The sequence below is a fragment of the Ochotona curzoniae genome, unplaced genomic scaffold, assembly GCF_017591425.1.
Source record: "Ochotona curzoniae isolate NIBS_2020 unplaced genomic scaffold, NIBS_Ocur_1.0 scaffold_1852, whole genome shotgun sequence".
NCBI lineage: Eukaryota > Metazoa > Chordata > Mammalia > Lagomorpha > Ochotonidae > Ochotona > Ochotona curzoniae.
This window is the reverse complement of record NW_024467087.1, coordinates 14566347-14585151: the sequence shown is the minus strand read 5'-3', so window position 1 is coordinate 14585151 and position 18805 is coordinate 14566347. Positions and strand designations below refer to the sequence as shown.

General features: G+C 46.0%; 1 protein-coding gene across 2 annotated transcripts in view; it reads left to right on the top strand.

The window, feature by feature from the left end:
- ARHGAP36 (Rho GTPase activating protein 36) overlaps positions 1-16825 on the top strand; it is a 30473-nt gene extending 13648 nt beyond the window's left edge. Inside the window, exons 2-12 of one of the 2 annotated variants that reach the window (XM_040999703.1) lie at positions 9286-9444; positions 10737-10802; positions 11343-11578; positions 11797-11989; positions 12210-12265; positions 12570-12720; positions 13230-13378; positions 13549-13725; positions 13958-14055; positions 14203-14309; positions 15574-16825. In XM_040999703.1, coding sequence (XP_040855637.1) covers positions 9286-9444; positions 10737-10802; positions 11343-11578; positions 11797-11989; positions 12210-12265; positions 12570-12720; positions 13230-13378; positions 13549-13725; positions 13958-14055; positions 14203-14309; positions 15574-15731 — 1550 coding nt within the window. In that variant the 3' untranslated portion in view covers positions 15732-16825. Of the gene's footprint in view, positions 1-9191; positions 9445-10736; positions 10803-11342; positions 11579-11796; positions 11990-12209; positions 12266-12569; positions 12721-13229; positions 13379-13548; positions 13726-13957; positions 14056-14202; positions 14310-15573 lie in introns of those variants that run through there. The other variant, XM_040999702.1, reaches the window with a different exon arrangement.
- Positions 16826-18805: the final 1980 nt, after the last annotated feature.

Sequence of the window (18805 nt, the reverse complement as noted above, 5' to 3'; positions counted from 1 at the left end):
AGCTGCACATTAGAAGAGTCATTAAAAGTTAAGATGGCTTGGGCAGCTGTGGATGACCTTCAGACTTCGCACAGATATGTAAAGAAGTCAAAAGTTGAAAATTTTGCACACTGTACCAGTTTCTGCAGTGGGGTGAGGTGGGTTACTGAGGTCATTGCCATGCAGGTTGACGGAGGGCTATGTAATATCAGCTTCTGTTTGCTCTTGCTGCTTCCGCTCCTTGAACTTTGACCCAAATGACCTTTTGGTCATTGATTTCAGAAGAACAGAGGGCCTAGGCAAATGTGGGAAACATGGAGTAGGAGCAGGAGAGTCAGGCTAGGAGGGAGTGCGGAGGGGGGTGCTTGTACAATGCTGTGTGCAGGTTGGCTAACAAAATATGCCCCCTGTCCTCCACTGTCGTTAAGGTGGAAGGGAAGCAAGGCAGTTTGCAAAAAGTGTGCTGAGCCAGGACTTTGGGCCTTCACTTTGGCTGTGCCACTGATTAACTCTGTGCCCTTGGGTTTTTTTTTTTAAGCACCCTACACTTCACTTCTGCCATCCCTTCACCTCTAATGTGAGATCTCCTGTGGCCTGGACCAGGGGACTTTGGGAGCACTCAGAGGAAAGGGACCCTGGGGCTGCATCCTTAAATGGGAGATTGGTTTTGCCTAGGGGAGGGGGTAGATTGTGGGGATACAGTGAGAAGTAGTGGGAGTAGCCCTGGGAATTCAGCAAACAGGTATGCGCAAGGCACTGAGCTGGCTGCTGTGTAGAAAATTGCTATGATTCAGCCCCTGCCCCACCGCAGAAAGCTTTAGAGAGAGTGGGGGAATCTGAGCAGCACAGCCAAGCGCTAGCAGTGCCTGCAGCTCCTCGCAGGACTAGCCGCGGCCACATCGCGAGACAGACTGCCGCATCACTGGACCGACTGCCTAGCATCGCTCGCGCCTCTTATTCCCTGGCTGGACCAGGACAGTCGCCGAGAGGTACTGCTGCAAGGGGCAGGGTGTCAGGGGGCCGGCGCGTGAGGAGGTCCCGGCATGGGGCAACCAAGGGAGGAGAGGGTGTTCCAGGTGGATTGCACGACGTGAGGGAGGGAGAGGAGGCCTGTGAGTGCTGAGCCCCTAACCCAGGTTTGCCAGGCAGTGGCTCAAAGCTTTGTGTTGTTCTGCTTTGCGGGCTTGCAGCGGAGAGTAGTTTTGGCGCGCCGCAGGGTTCTTTAACTTTGTAGATTCTGCTTTCAGTGGAACTACACGGGGAGGCCTGTGTGTAGCACCAGCTGAGTCAGAGAGGGTCCTGCCATAGTGTGCTGTGCTGTGGCGGTCGGGGCTTGCGGTGTGTGGGTGGGTGGGTGGGGGGGGGTGGAGGTTGTCAAGCGGCGGGGGGGGGAGAGAGAGAGAGAGAGAACGTGGAGTCCACACCCCACCTCAGCAGCCCACCCTTTCCCCCATCCCCATTACAGGTACCCATCCTAGCTCAAGGGTAAGGATTTGCATCCAAAAGGACGCTCAGTTCGGGCTAAGCACGAGAGGGCAACAGGCTCAGACGTCAGCAGTCTGGCGCCCTTGGGCCAGTGGCAGGACAGGGAAGGGGGCACTCTTTAGCGTCCTGGACTTGACTGAGTCTCTTAGAATAATCAAGAACTTTGCAGGTGTGAGCGCTGTGTCTCTATTGTGCTTGGGGTGAAATGGGATCTTGATATTTTGTACCCCTTGTCTTTTGGGCTTGGAGAAGTTTGCCGGCTTGTCCTTTGACACTCAACTGCTTAGTAACTAAGAAGGCCTCCTGACTCTTGCTGTAAAGTTTTCATTCCCTGCATCATAGCTCAGACAGTGGTCTGATTTTGAAATTGGATGGATAGCCAGGTGTGCAACAGACAGTGGTGTTTGCAAAAATATAGTTATTTTAAATGCAGGTTTTAAATGCTATTTCTATCATGAAAGCTACAGGGGAAAAGAAAGTATCTTCCATAACCTCAATTCCCTATGAAACCCACTCAGACAGGATTTTGAGAAGGAAAACTGGCATAAAATTGGATGCTTGTGTATGTCTAGGGGGGATATAATCAAAAGAGAAGAGAAACAGTGGGAATAAGGTGGGGGATAAAGATGGAGGAAAAGCTGCCATCATCGGAGATTTTGAGAATTTCTTTATGCTGAGGGTTTCCTTGACCCGACCTCTGTTCTGAAAGAATGAGTGTGGGACATCCTCACTGGCCTTTTCTTTTTCATGCCCATTGCATGGAATTCACAGATGTGGTTTAGAGGCAAATGCTGGTTGCACCTCTCTTATTCAGGGTATCATTCGCCTCATTACTTTTCTTGAAGTGAAGAAGGGCTGAGGAATTTCTTGTGTGTGGAAATATTTATGGGTGAGAGTGTGAGGATACGTGTGTGTATGTGTATAGATGCATGTCTGTGAGTGTATCTGTGTGAAATGGAGAGTGACTTAAAGGTGGAGGCTTGGCAGAGAGCTGGGGAGTTCAGATGAGAAAAACGAACTGCAGTTGCCTGAGTGTGTACTGAAAACCTACAGCTGAGTAAGGGCCTTCCTGGTGAGCATGGACTGTGGATACAGTAAATCTTAATATTCCATAAGGAAATAAATGAGAAGAAATGAAATTAGTACAGGGAAGCATGATGTTAGAACCATGGCCTTCTCTTGACAGTCCTTCAGACACTTGACAATTATGTGACCTTCAACCAGGCTACAAGATCTCAATGTAAGCATTGATGGCTTACATAAAATACTGAGGAAGTTGAAAATATAGACCAAACTCCTTCTGAGCTAGGGGTCAGCTGTACTATATACCCTGAAGTTGTTTGCTTTGCCTCCCTGATCACAAAAGATTCAGTGAAGAAACAGTTCAACTTACCCCTCTGTTAGTACATTTCTTGTTGACAGTGGGTGAGCACCCATTTTCAATTTCAAACGATGGTGTAGAGACATTCTTCAACTAGCTTCCCAGACTGTACCCATTGCAGGTATCTTTATTTCACGGTTGGCTGAATATTTACCACAGCCATAACTAATAAATACCGTGATTCTTAGTAAAATGTTTTGCTTCAGGTCACATAGTGAATGTGTGAACTTACAAGTGATGAGCATGGAGTTTGAATCCAAGTACCAATCTGTATTTCAGAAGCTTTCCAAAATACTAGGTTGGGGTGAGCTGGGTTAGAGATAAAGAAGGGTGAATATATAGGGCTTGTGGTGCTTTTCTCTCTTATTTCCTCCTTTCCTGCATCTTTCATGACAGGTTTTCCCAAATCTGTCTCTATCTCTTTATCACTGGTATCTTCATTCCCATTTCTTAAGGAATAACACAGAGCAGTATATGAATGAGACCTCAAAAATCCAGCCACGTCCTTAGGGAAGAAAATAGTCTTTACTTAATCATTACAACTGCAGGTGGTAAATGTTGGTTATGGATATCAAGAAATATCATTGTTCAGTGGTAGGGAAGGGCAAGATCAGCTGGTTTCCAGATGACATACCTCCAGGGCATTGTTGTCCAAAATGAGGTAAGTCACAGTCTCTTCAGGACCATAGTTTGCTGTTATCTTTGAAATGGGAGGGAAATAATCCTCACCATGTCTCCTTCCCAGGGTTGTTGTGAGAATAAAATGGTATGATTCATTTATTCATGAATCACAACTAGCTGTTTTAATTACAAGCTCTTTACGTTCCCTTAATACCTTAGAATCTAAAAAGCTGCAATTCACCCAATAAACACATTGAACACCTACTGTGTGTATGCTAGAGTCTGCAGATAATGGATATGTGTATAGCTTTTGAGAAAATGAAAAAGCATAAGACAAATTAGACATTAAATATTTTTACTGCCTATTGCCAGGACATCATAATTTTTTCTTGTCTCTTTCACTAAAAGCTAGTGGAAGCAGCCACCTACAGGGGAAAAAAAAAAAAGATATGCATGACACATGACACAGCTTGGGATACCAGCACTATTATGCATTCTAATACACACTGAAGAAAATAATCACAATATCTACACCCTGTTGTATCTGATGTGACATCAACTTGTTTATAAATATTGTGTTTCATAATTCTGAACTAGAGTTGCTCAATAAAATTGTAAAGTGGCATCCCACATTCTGTTGAATGGCAAGTGCACTTATTTTTACCAGGATGAAATTTGTGAGGACTGCCCATTTTCAGATGTGACCTCTCTCCCAATTTATGGGATCAGGCTTTGGGCTTTGTATGCGTGAATTTTCTTATTTTATTATTTTATGATACTAGTCTCACTGTTATTAAGGGCAAAGCTGGATGGGGTAATGGGAAGAACCTTGAGACTGAGCGTAACTGGGTTCTAGCCAAGCTATCTTTGAGCCTCAATTTCCTGAACTGTAGATAAGTTTTGGACTAGGTAATGGCTAAGGTCCCTTTCTGTCTCTGAACTACATTCTAAGAGCATTCACATCAGAATATTAGCATAACCATAGTTAACTAGTTCCTGAGTTTTTTTCCCTGAAGCTAGGGATGTTTTGAATATATTTTAGCAATCCTGTCTCTAGTTTATGAGCATCTGCTGTAGCATGATGGGTTAACTCTATATATTGCAGGACACTGTCCCCAAATGTAATTGTCTCGGGGTATCACTACGGCATAGGATAAAATGAGCCATTTTGTTCATGGCATCTGCAGCCTTTACTGAAATGGAGGTTATAGGATAACAACTTTAAGGCTAACTCATTAATGCCCAGGGACGAATGAGATAATGTGTCCGCAGACCAAATTGGTGCCCCAAATGCTTTCATCTAGAGACCTGTATCTCTTTTTCATGCTGCAGTGTATTAATGGGGATGTCTTTATCCATTGTCACTGCTTCTAGATATTTGAATAGTGTGGCTGCAATGCTTTCTGAGCATCAGGCCTCATTCACTATCAATTTCTCCAACTCTAAGGATCTCCCAGAGGCTTGGAGCAAAATTCTGATGATGCCAGAAAGTGTCTAATTTGTAAGGATTCAAACCACAGCACCAGTGTAGCCGGGGATTTTTTCTCATAGGTGTTTACTAGTGAGCATGCACCATTCCCAACTATTTGATGGGGCCAGTTGAGTAAATTAGCCCTCCAAATTGTGAAGACTGTGGATTTATGCCTAGCTGAAAGCATTTTCGTCCTCACAATGCCAAAGCAGGTGACCTTTCTGATGTTAATTTGTTTCACCATCTGTGCCATGCATTTTGTGACTATGTGAGGAAAGGGCTTGATGCTACCCAAGTGTATTTTCCCTTTTGTACTGCTGGGGTCTTGATTTGGGTGTCCTTCTGCTCTTTGTTCAAATTATATCCTAGCCCCATTTACTGATCCACATGAAATTATATGTTCTTTTGCTAGTGACAATGTAAAATTGGATGGTTTGAAAGAGAAATTAATTTTGGGATAAACAGCCATTTTACTAACCTGACTAGTGGCATTGATTTCAATTGACCTATACAGTCAATTCTCCTAAATTTTATAAGATGATATTTAAATCTTTGACCTTGATGAACTTGGAGCGTGAAGTAGAAAGACCTGTTCCCAACAGTCTTCTGAGATCTCCTTGCCTGTGTTAAATTAATCCAAATGTAGTAGAGTGAACAGAGTAGGTCGTTCAATGCCTTGATACACATTCTAATTTTATGTAATTACTTTTGAAGCCTGGAGTTTGCCAGCAAATCCAGGCCTTCTGCAAAGAACTGCTAGTATCAACATGCTTATTAAAAACCAATGTTAAATATCACTCATACATAATTCATGTAACTCTCACACAGCCACTTAAATGGGTCGTCTCCCCCATTTGACAGAAAAGGCTACTGAGGCTGAGAGAATCCAACTGCATTTCCTAGGATCACGCAGCTAAGAGACCATGAAGCTTGGATTTGAACTCAGCTCTGTTTGGTTCCAACTCTAATGTCCAGACAGATAATTTCTCGAAGATAACTGCTTTTGCAGTAGTCTTTAAAAATGAAGACTGAGGCCCTGTGCCAGGCTGTTCTTCCCCTCCTTCTTGGTACCTTTTTGGTCTCATAAGTCACTTGAGGCTTGTGCCGTGGCATGCTGAAGGGGAAAGGGAAAAACACTTTTGAGCAAAAAGAGATCTCCTGACGCTTCTCTACAGCAAGCCTCCTTTTGTGTTCAGCTTGGTCAGTCAGGCCTGAGGACCAATGGGATACTCAACTCTCAAGAGCCTGTTCTGTGCCTGTTTCATAGTGCCTAAGGTGCTTACTCCTCCCTTCCGCATTCCACCCAGTGCCTCTGGTCTGGGCACACTGTGCTTCCTAACTCTGTTCCTGTCTAATATCCTATTGGTGCTTTGCAAAGATTGACAGCAAGCACGACAGTGTGAGTTTTGCAGAACTGCAGCAGATGACTGCTCTTAAGTTTAGCCCTGTATGTTCGAGCAGGGAGGGAATGACAAACGGTTTATTCTAAGGCCTTTGATTTCCTACGGAATTGTAAGTATAGAGGCTGACTCATCTCTCAAAAGCTTTCTCTCTCTCTCTCTCTCTCTCTCATTTTTGGGGCTGGTGTTGATTTGAGGTTTTACTGCTTGCTCTTACCTTGTTTTTTGGGGGGGAGGGGAAGGATTTATTCTCCTCCTGCTTTGAGGGAAAAGAATCAGCTCTGCTCTCTGGTTTACCAGAACTGGTAAACCTCGATATGAAGGAATAGCTGGAACTCCAAAACAGGTACAAAAATGACTGTATTTGGGCAAAAAAGAGGGGAGAGGGATGTTAGCAAATTTAAGCCAGAGCTTGGCTGTGTGTGCCAGGATGAGACCCTGGACTGAAGGGCTCTGGACCTGCTATCTTGAATGGGGGATGGTTAGAGGCTTATTCTGAGACTGTTTAGATGCATGTACCTTTGGTTAAAATTGTCACTTTGTGGTTGCAGCATGGTGGTTGTACTTAGGTGTTCATTTTGGGTCTAGGGGATGGTGCTTTAAAATCCATGCTAGGGGTTTTTCTCTTAGCTTAGTTCAAAAGCTAATAGAAGACCCCTTATCCTTTCTTGTACCGCCCCTCCTATCTGGCCAGTACGTCTGTCATCTTTAAAAAAAAGTAGGCAAAAGAGAATTTTGGAGGCAAAATTCATTGTGAGATTTTTTTTTTTTTGGTGGTGGTGGGGGGGGAGAGGATCGGAAGATCGCTCAATTATCTGGGTTATTGCCTTACTTACCTTTCCTTTGTCAAAGCCACATTACCTGGTCTTTGAAATTTAAGCTCCTCTGTTTTCTAAATAATATATAGACTATTATTGTAAATTTTGTATGAGAAATGGAACATCAGAGAAAATGGTATATGAATATTTGCCTTTATATCAAAAGATATCAGTTCCCCACGTGCCAATATATCCTCTCTGTTGGCAAGCAGCATGTACATATTCACCCAAATGCCAAACCTGGGAGCTGTCCTAAATTCTCTCCTCTCCATTACAATAAAAACTACCACCAAAGCCCTGTCAATCCCACCCATCAAATTCATCCTCTGTCATCCTCAACCAGCCCTGGTGATATTGGCGTGGACTAGCATCCTTTGCCTCTTGGGTGCTCCCTACTCTAAGTAAGCTTCTTAGATGCTCTGATTTTTTCAAAAGTGCAACCCATGCGTCACTCTACATACAGCCCTGCAGCAGTTCCCTGCTGCCTTCAGGAGAAAGTCCAACTCCCTTAACATGGCTTATAGGGTCATTCATGAGCTCATCCCTGCCTATGCAGATTTATCTCCTTCCAATCCCTTTCGAAAGCTTCTAGAAGATGACCTCTCTCCCATTTCTTTCTCTTTGCACAAGCTGTTCTTCTCTGGACACTGGCCGCCCCCACCACCTCCACCCCTTGTCTCCAGGCAGAGTTTGATATTTTCTCTTTTTAGTTATCAGAACACTTTGCTTATGTTTCGGCCGACTCACTTGTCACAAGGTTTTGTATATTGTTGATAACCTATGTTGCTCTTTCACTGCACTGTTAAATCTTGTCTGGAAAAAAATAGTACTGTGTTGCTCATTCTTTGCATCTTTAGTGCCTGGCACAAAATGGGCAATTAATGTAGGTATCTGGTCTGTTTTTTTTTCCCCTTTGGATGAATGGATTAAAGAACAAATGGATAACAGAGAATGTGCAGAAAAGCATGTTGTGTGGCGAGTGAGGAAAGACCCACTGAGGCGTATTATGCAGTCCAGGGACAAGTAGGAGGTGGTGGGTTCCACCTGGAATGGGCATATGGAACAGGTTTGCCATCACATCGAGACAAACTTCACTCTGATCACCACTTTGATGTACAGAGTCTCCTAGAAATGGTCTGGCAATGATATTAGTTTGTTTTAGTGCAAATGTCTTTTTCCCCCCACAGAAAGTAATGTAATAAAGTTGTACAATTTGTAGTAGATAAGAAAAGGCAAAGATACACAAAATCTTACTTTAATTCAGAGGCTGTTAGATTTTGGGTACATTTCCTTCAACCTTGCACGCTTCCCATCACACAGTTATAATCAACACAAGCTGGAATATTTATTGTTCAAAATCTCTTTGTCAACATCATTTTAATGATGGCATGATTTTCCATACTGTGATCATTACATAATTTATATAATTAATCTTATTACTGGGCTAGCTTTTTCCTCTTCTTTTAATTAATTAATTAATTTTAACTGTCACAGCCTCTGTGCATGTAGTTTCTTTTTTCCTGTCTGTAGGAAAAGTTCACTAGGGATCTATTCCTAGAAGTGAAATGACTGGGTCACAGGGACTGGGGATGAATTTTTGGCTGTAGACCTATGTGCCCAGCTTGTTTTCTGAAGGAGTTGTATAAATTTACAGTGCTTCCAGCCTAGCAGAATATCCCCCTTTTATTCAACCTGGACAGCACCAAGTATCATCATCACACGTCAAATAAACTCTTTCAGTGTTCTAATTAGTTGATTAAAATACTATATTATTCTTATGTCAAAGTGTTTTTCAGAAATTGAAAGTTTAAAAACATTTTTTTTTCCTTTTGCCAGTTCGAATTCCTCTTATCTGCTCAGGGCTTTTTTTTTTTTTTTAAGTTGGATTTTTTTTTTAAATAAGCAACCAGAGGCAGCTCAGCTTGAGGGTGAAGCCGCCTCCCAGTTTTCCCTCCTCCCCTACCCCCCTTATAGTTCTCTCCACCAGGTCCAGTGACAATTGGATGATGCAGCCTTGATAATCATCCGATTCCAGAATGGGTGGCTGCATTCCTTTTCGGAAGACAGCAAGGACACTGTGCCCCAGAATCATGCCCCTTTTGCTGTTGTTCTCTGCCTTCATTTTTTTAGTGAGTGTCCTGGGTGGAGCCCCAGGACACAACCCTGACCGCCGGGCGAAGATGGTATCTATACACAGCCTCTCCGAGCTGGAGCGCCTGAAGCTGCAAGAGACTGCTTACCACGAACTCGTGGCCAGACATTTCCTCTCTGAATTCAAACCGGACAGGGGTGAGTTGTACCCCGGAGTGTGGCGTCCTCGCTTTCGGGCGAGTGGATCCCCCGGGGCTAGACGGGGCGGACTTTGGTGGGGGGGGGGGTCCCGGGAGATGGGAGGGACTCCTGCCTAGTCTGGGACCTGATCGGTTCTCCTGGTGCTTGGGGAAGTGAGGGAGCGGGAGTTGAAGGCTGTTTGTGGAATTTCGGAGAAGGTAAAAATGAGTTGAGTTGGGGTGGTCTGGGACGGGAAGTGGGTTGAGGGGGACAGTAAGACAGACAGATGTCCGGGACAGACAGATGGACAGAGGACAGGGGAAGCGACAAGCAGACCAGGTATGGTGCGAGAATCGGGCAGATCGGGGCAGAGACGCAGAGGGACACTCTTGAGAGAGGACCCGGACAGAGATAGCGCGTTTGAGAGAAACAGCGAGATGGGGAGAGAGACACGCGCGAAACCCGGAGAAAATCGGGAGGGCGGTGCGGGCTCCGGGGTGGCGGCAGGAGGTGCTCTGCGCGCGCTACCCTACAGAGCCGGCTGCGGGGAAGCCGGCGGGACACAGCACCAGACCGGGTTCGAGCGCACCTCGGGAGGGAATCTCGGGGGTACTAGACGCAGATCTGGCCGCCGAGCCAAGGCGGGGAGGGGTACGAAGGAATCGCCTGAATTGAGGGACGCTCCAGGAGGATTGGAAAGTGCAAGGGGACTGCGGGTTTGCTAGGCACTCGCGGCAGGCGCACACTGAGCGGAGTGAAGCGAGGGGCGAAGAGACCCCGCGGGCAGCCGCGGCAGAGGCTCTCGGAGCGCGGGGACAGTCTGGTGTCGCTGCTTCTCTCGCGGAACCGCAGCGCGCGGAGCCGTCGGCAATCCGGGTGATCACGCACGCCGGCCGTAACTTGGCGACCCCGACCCGCGGTGGCGCTGCGGGCAGCCCCTCCCCTAGCCTGTTGCAGGATTCGGGCGCCAGAGCCCGGGAATTTCTGTTGGAAAGTGTGTTGGGGAGCGACTACGAGTGCGTAGCAAGATCTAAGGAGCGCGTGGCGCCTGAGATCTTCTGGTTTGGTGAAATTCTTGGGAATCTCGTGCGTGCTAAAAGACATTGGTTCTGCTCTCTTAGGAGGGGAAACTGAGGCAGAGAAGACACAAAACACTTTGTGAGGGTTGGAAGGATGCCCTCTCCCCAGAACTCCCCCCCCCCCGCCCTTGTGGCATGTGGATACACAGCGATGTTTTAGTCACTTGTAAAAGCTTATTTGGGTGTGGGTGTGAGTCTTTTTTTTTTCTTTTTCTTTTTCTCTACCCGTAGCTCTGCCCGTTGACCATCCAAACACCTTGGAAAAGTGGTTTCTGCTTTTGAGAGGACAAGAGAACGGTGAGGGCACCTGCGCTTTCTTTAGGACAGAAACTGAATGCTGGCGTCCCCCATTCTCCCCATCTTGGGGCGCCCCTATTTTCTAGAAGACTGGGAGGTGTCCACTGACCCCAGAGAAACCCCTCCTCCCTCCCAGAAACCCCTTGGGGGTGATATCAGGAAATGGCGCAATAGCTGCAGGCGCCTGGGGCGGTCCTCTCAGGCCTGCCTAAACCTTCCCGCTGGCCCCTGCCCAGACAGATCAACCTGAGGAAACCGCCCTCACTGCTTCCAGGTGGTTTGCCCGGTAGGACTTCCGGCGGCAGGGATCTTGTGCCCCGTCGGGGTAGTTGGTTGGGGCTGAGATTTTTGATCAAGGCACTGCTGCGGGGGTCGAGGGTCTTCTGGATTTGCTCCCCAGGCGCTGCGGAGGTGGGGTTGGCAGGGGGTGGTAGCTTGGGGGAGTTACAGCCCGTGTAGTGCCCGCGGGCTGCTCAGTGCTGAACCCGCCTTTATCGCCGCGGGGCTTTGACGTAGGGCCTCTCTCCCTGCCTCTCCAAGCAGTCTCTCTCAAGACTTTTGGCATTCGTCTGGAAGAGGTGCTGGTGAACGAGCTTACCCGCCGCAAACATCTGGAACTGACAGCTACCATGCAGATTGAAGAAGCCACCGGACAGGGTGCCGGCCGTCGTCGGGGAAACGTGGTGCAGAGGGTGTTTGGCCGCATCCGGCGCTTTTTCAGCCGCAGGAGGAATGAGCCCTCTTTGCCCAGGGAGTTTACTCGCCGTGGGCGTCGAGTGAGTTATCCCCCTCCCCCAAAGTTTCAAGCAGGGGAACCTACCGAGGGGTGAGGGGTTGTGGGGCTGGAGGGGTCAAGGTCTGTGCCCTCACAGGCCGGGAAAACTGGACAGAACTGGTAATGAATGTCAGCCCGTGCTCTGGAGGGTCTGAGTATTCCCCCTTTCCACTGCCGTCCTCCCCCCATGCTAAGGGCCTTATGGGCTTCTCTCTACAGGGTGCCGTGTCCGTTGACAGCCTGGCAGAGCTGGAGGGAGGGGCTCTGCTGCTCCAGACCCTGCAACTTTCCAGGGTTTCATTTCCCATTGGCCAGCGCCTTCTGGGATCCAAGAGGAAGATGAGTCTCAATCCGATTGCTAAACAAATCCCCCAGGTTGTTGAGACTTGCTGCAAATTCATTGAAAAACATGGTAAGGGGGCTGGAAACAGTTAACTAAAGGAAGGAGGTGATTAAAGGGAAGGGAAGAGTGTTCTAGAAAAAGGGAAAAGGGGGTCCTCATGGGAAAGGTTTGAATAACACTGCCCCCCTCTCCCAGTAGAGCCTGAAATACAGCTGGGGAGAAGGGAAATGCCACAGGGAAGAAGTTCCAAGATGCTGAACAATCCCTGGTCTTTTCTTTTTTTTCCCAGGCTTAAGCACCGTGGGGATTTTCACCCTCGAATACTCTGCACTGAGAGTGAGTCAGGTAAAATGGCCACACATGCTTGTTTGTTGGGTGAGAAAAAAAAAATCAGTGGAGGTGCCCCCTCCCCCCCCCCCCCCCCCCCCCCCCCCCCGCCCAGCCATACACCTGACAAGCGTTTCATGCCTGTTAGGAGAAGCAATGTCTTCTTTCTAGCTCTCACCCCCCCACCCCAGCACATCATATTGTGGTCTCGGTTCATGGAAGCCTGGATTTATTGAAGGAATAAACAAGATGGAGCCTGTGCTGGGCAGGGCAGACATTTCATGTCTTGTCTCTCTATCTCTCTTTTTTTGTTTTTCTTCAGCTCCGTGAAGAATTTGACCAAGGTCTGGATGTAGTGCTAGATGACAATCAGAACGTGCATGACGTGGCTGCACTCCTCAAGGAGTTTTTCCGTGACATGAAGGATTCTCTGCTCCCAGATGATCTATACATGTCCTTCCTCCTGACTGCAAGTGAGTTGTTGGTTGGGGAAGGAGAGCAAGCAGTGCCAGGGTCCAAGGAGTCTAGGGATGTTGCTCAGGCTACAGGACCCCACGGGATTAGGGAGGCCAGAAGAGCACAAGACAAATACCTCTCTGCAATATATACAGTTACTATTTGTCAATTTAAAATAGAAACTTAAAGAAAAAGAAAACTCTCCAGTAAACTTGTTTACTAGCTCTCGATGCTCCATTTGAAGTCTGTTTTTGGAACATTTCTTAAAACTGTGTGTGCCCTGTTGGGCAAAGAGGAACTTAGGTTCTCCAGTGGAGACCTGATGTTGATGGACGTGCTTCTTCTTTCAGGGCTCCTGAGTGCAAATGCTTTAGAAATAAAGACAGGTGGCCTGGGTACTTTCTCCATAACTGTCATCATCCGTTTTCAAGCTGAATCTCAGCTTCTTTTGTATCAGGCTGCTGCTAAGGCTAGCCACCATCCCGCTCTCCACCCAGCCCTGACCTGCCTGTTCTCCTTCCTTTAGCTCTGAAGCCCCAGGATCAGCTGTCTGCCCTGCAGTTGCTGGTGTACCTGATGCCACCCTGCCACAGTGACACCCTGGAGCGTCTGCTGCAGGCCCTGCACAAAATCACTGAGAACTGCGAGGACTCCATTGGTGTTGATGGGCAGCTGGTAAACAGATCTGAGAAAGGATAATGAGAACTAGACTAGGGAACATCTGTGTATGGATGTGGTATATGCATGGGAGGGAGTAGAAAGAATTGAATAAAGAGAAACAGGTACAATTTGTACAATTACATGTACTGCCTGAGGGTCAATCATCCCTGCTTCCACTTACCTAGGTTCCAGGCAACCGAATGACTTCCACCAATCTGGCTTTGGTGTTTGGATCTGCTCTTCTGAAGAAGGGGAAGTTTGGTAAGAGGGAATCCAGGAAGACAAAACTGGGGATTGACCACTACGTTGCTTCCGTCAACGTGGTCCGCGCCATGATTGATAACTGGGATATCCTCTTCCAGGTAGGTAAAAGTTTTAAATATACTTGTTTTACACATCCTGCTCCCATTCACAAGCAGAGAAGTGTACATGGGCAGCCAAAGCAGGCAGCTGCAAACTCTCCCAGCTAAGAAATGCCTCCTGTGTTGGATGGTCCTGGTGCCTTCAGTCCTAGGTCCTGGATACCTGAAAGAAATGAGTCTAAATGAAAAGGAGCTGAGTGGTAAAGGTTATAGTTGCCGGTTTTATTCTCAGGTGCCTCCACATATTCAGAGACAGGTGGCTAAGCGTGTGTGGAAGTCCAGCCCTGAAGCCCTTGATTTTATCAGACGCAGGAACTTGAGGAAGATCCAGTAAGTGATTTTGGGGCGGGGGGCGGTGTAGGTTGTTTATACTTTGCCTGAAGCATATTCTTTTCGGAGGGCTTCCTACCCAAAATAATATTTAATCAACTTAAGTATGGCAACTCAGGCACTTTTCCAAATTCCTTTCCCATTCAGGAGTGCACGCATCAAGATGGAAGAGGATGCGCTACTTTCTGATCCTGTGGAAACTTCTGCTGAAGTGCGTGCTGCTGTCCTTGCTCAAAGCAAGCCTTTTGATGAAGGTCAGTTCCCCATGGGAGTTCAGGTCCTTGATGAAGGTCAGGGTATTCTGAGTCCCCTGAGGAAGCTCTATCATTCAATGAAGAGATAGTGTTTGAATATTGAATCAAGGAGTAGTTTTGGGGGTAGTTCAAGCTGTTGAGGTTCCCAAATGATCTTGACATTCAAGGCCCACATGTTGAAGTCATATCAGAGCTTGATGAAGATGATGATAGTATTTTGAAATTTGATGCTCTCCCTCCCCTTGAAAATATTTTAGAGCCTGAGGTTGAAATTCTAGAACTCATTGAGATCCCAGATTTTGAAGAAATGCCATTTTTTTACATGGTTCCAGAACCTGAAGGAGCTCCAGACGAGCAAGATCTCCTGAACGCTGGAGAAAATTTCAACGATGACATTGATGAAGGACCAGAGTTTGAAGACCCCCAAAGCCTTGACATCGCAGAAGTCCCGTACCTTGATGTGATTCCGAATAATGAAGAAGCTGTGGACACTGATGAAATCCCAGGTAATGAAGAGCACTTAGACATTAATGATATCTCAGATCATGCAAATGCCTTGGCAGTGATGAAACCCAAGATTCTGAAGAGGACTCCCCAGACACAGCTAACATTGTGGCCCTGGAGGCTGAAGATGTCTACATTTCACTGAAATTCCAGACCTCCCCTCACAACCCCAGAATCTGGCTATCAATTTTGAAAAAGTAATGAACGTGGAAGAAATCGCAGTGCCTATAGATCTGGGCCCTTAAGAAGTCCAGAATTCTAGAACAATTGGGTTCCACAAAGAAGATGCGAGAGTAACATTTCTTGTAGATATCACTCTTCTTAAAAACAGCTCTCAGCCTGGCTACATAGTGGACTCTCAATCCTCCCCAGAGTCGGTTAACAGGGATACCTGCCTTTTCTTTCCCATTTTGTTGTAAGTTTCCAGCTCCAGCTTTGTTACTCACTTGCTCAGTAAAATTAGTGAAACTGTAGGAGAGTGGTGCCTGTTGGGAGCTTGCTCTTTTCCCCATCTCCCCTGTTCATCTGCTTTGAGTATAGGATTCCTGTGCTCTTTCTGATCCCTAATCCAACTCACACCTCCCAGTGAACCTAGATTGAGAGATCTGTTTTCTACTGTTAGGTTGAAGTTTTCCCCTGTATCAAATGTTGGGGAATCGTTTCTGCTATATCTTCTTGCTTCATACTGTTTTTGAGACTCAAACAGGTTTCGGGTGCTGTGTATGAAATTTAAGGAGTTGACATTTTGACTGTTTTCCAGGTTCCTCTGAGGAGTCCACTGTGCCTGTCAGCGCCTCTCCTTCCCGTGATGATGAGGATGAAACGGATCATCTCCCCATTCCGGAGCAGGATCGCCCATTGCTCCGTGTGCCCCGAGAGAAGGAGGGCAAATCTGGCATCGGCTACTTCTTGCCTTAGATGTATTTCCTTCTATAAGGTGATAGCTAGGGGAAAAGGGCGGGGATAAATCAGATATCACAAGAAACGTTAAGGGGACTCTGAGAAACAAAGATTGGAGGGTGAGCAGGAGTTCCACCTGATGCTCGGGTCAGGACGGGAATTCCAAAACACACTGCCAATCCCTTCACCGGGGAAGCTTGTTCTCTGTAGCCAGTAAAGGCAGAGTTATTTCTGTATTGTACGCAAGCTCCCTGGTGCTACCTTGCCTTTCTCTTTTACCTTTGATCTTGGCTTTCTTTCACTGCAACCTTTCCTTTAATTGATGTAACATTTGTGATAAATGCCTGTCCCAGAGAAGCTCACAAATCTCGAGGTGCTTTCCCTCCCCCAAAGGGGATTGCATGTTTTTCCTGACTTTCCTACCCTCCTTCCGAGAGCTCAACTGGAAAGGCCCTCAAGAGGCATGCTGAAACGTTAGGTCAGCCTTCTGACAGCTGACAAACAATTAATGCTGAACTGTGTCACACCAACTCATAGCCGTGTCCCCGCAGTAACTCCATCGCCTCAGGATTTCCCATCCACCTCAATTATTTAGACTTGGTGGCTCATCAAAGAGCCACTCCCAAATTTCTGTGCAGTTTTGCTCAGGTCACACCAACAGGGAAACCTCAAGTACAATCCTAACTAGTTTTCTTGGGTCAAAAATTTAGAAGTAAAATTAGATTTTATTACCTGGATCAGTTTTAAAGGTAGCTGACACTCACATGTCGTTGTCAGCAAAAACAGTTAATTAGGTACACACATCTTTCCAAGTAGTTAAAGTCACCTGATTACAAATAATACCTATTTTTACCATAGTTCCTCTACACAGAACACACAAATTTGCGGGACATGCACTGGTAACACACAGGTATGGGTTATGTCTGACATACAAAATTACAGCTGATCTTGAGGGGTAACAACCGCTAAATCTATAGAATGAAGAATGTATTGTATTGAGGGATAGAAATCGATCATACACTGGGTAACAACCACAGAGCTCGAAGATTTGTGATTGTTAAAACTTCTCTGGCATTTAATCATTAATAAACATCTGTGTTGTGACAGCAGCATATTCATGGCTTACTGTGTGTTTTTATCCTCTTTTTTGAGAAATTGGAAGGTGGGTTGGGAAGGCTCTGATTGGAGAGCTGAAGAAAAGGGGGGGGATAAGAGAAAAAAGAATGGGGATTTATGTGGGATAGAGAGGATAAAGGGAGGGATGACATGGAATGAAGGGATAGAGTAGCATAGACTAAAAGGGAGGGGGAGGGGGGCAAAACAAATTAGACTAAAATAAAGACTAGGGATGAGGTGGGGCAAAGGAAGGATGAGGTGGGATAAAAGGGTGTGAGTGACATAGAGTAAAGAAGATGGGGTGGGTGCACTAAAAGGAAGGCAGTAAAGTGGGATAGAGGGGAAGGAGTGAAGTTAAATAAAGGAGCAGGAATCATATAGGATTAACGCGAGAAGATAACATGGAATAAAGATGCTGTGGACTATGTGGGAGAAAGACTAAACAGGAAGGGTGATATGAAATAAAAGGGAACAAAATTGAATCAAGGAAAAGGACTACAACAAATAAAGTGAATAAATAGTAATCAAGGAAATAAATATCGGCAAATAAAGGACTGTGACTAAAGGGGAGAGCAGAATTACAAAAAAAAAAAAAGGTAAGGTAGAATAAATGGTTAAAGAGAGGAAGGAGAAGTATGGGAAATAAATGAAGCTGTAAAGGAGGTCTATACGAGGTAAGGAAAGCAAATACAGGGGTGATCACTAGGTATACGCCAACGGGAAATTCTTCCCGCGTCAATAAGAAATGAAATTAAGGAATCATTTGGAGACATGTCTTCCAAGGGTGAGAAGAATATTACTATTTGATTGGCAGGACCTGCAATCCATCCTGAAAACTTATGGCCTCATGACCCACTTGGAAATCTTCAATGTCTGAAATGGTGGCTCTAAAAGTTCAATTGCATATGTTCTTTATTTCTACACACTTTGAATATTATCCCATACAGCTCTACAGAGAGCAAACATGTAGCATTTGGACCCATTCTTCTCATAATCATTTTATAATAGTAATTATGTGGATAGTTAGCACATATGTATTATGGTATTCTTCCAAGCCATTTAACATCATGTTAAAGGCTTTACATGCATCATTTAATTTAATATTCACAGTACCTCTGGAGATATATGCTATTGTCATTCTCATTCTATTCTTGAGAAAAATGAGATGCACAGAGGTTAAAAAAAACTTGTTTGTGTGAGAGAGCTGGCCAGTGGAAAAACAGGATTCCATGTTGAAGTTTTTTTTTTTTAAGATTTATTTATTTTTAATAGAAAATCAGATTCACAGAGAAAGGGAGAGACAGAAAGATCTTCCAACTCATGATTCATTCCCAAAATGGCAGTGATAGCTGGAGCTGAGCCGACCCCAAATCAGGAGCCAGGAGGAGCTTCTTTTGGGTCTTGGACAAGGATATGAGGTCCCAATGCTTTAGGCAATCCTCTGCTGCTTTCCCTGGCTATAATCAGGAAGATAGATGGGAAGTGCAGTAGCTGGGACATAAACCAGTGCCCACATGGGATGTCAGTGTTTATAGGTAAAGGATTAGCCAATTGAGCCATTATGTTGGCCCCAGTCCTACATGATTTGGTCTACCATATATTAACTCTGATATCAGTTCAAAATTTCTCTCTCAGTCACTCTGCTATAGCCATGCTGGTGTCCTTTCTTATTTCCCACAACTCACTAGGTATATCCTAACCTCAGGATCCTTGCACTTGCTATACCCTCTGCCTGGAGCCCTCTTCCCAAGACGCCTCTATGTGATGCTCCTCCACTTAATCAGAATGGTTGGAGCTGAGCTGATCCAAAGCCAGGAGGCAGGAGCTTCTTCCAAGTCTCCCATGCAGGAACAGGGGCTCAAGGATTGGGGACATCCTCTACGACTTTTCCAGACTGCAGCAGGAAGCTATGTTGGAAGTGGAACAGCCAGGACATGAATTGGTGCCCATATGGGATGCCAGTTCTTGCAAGGATA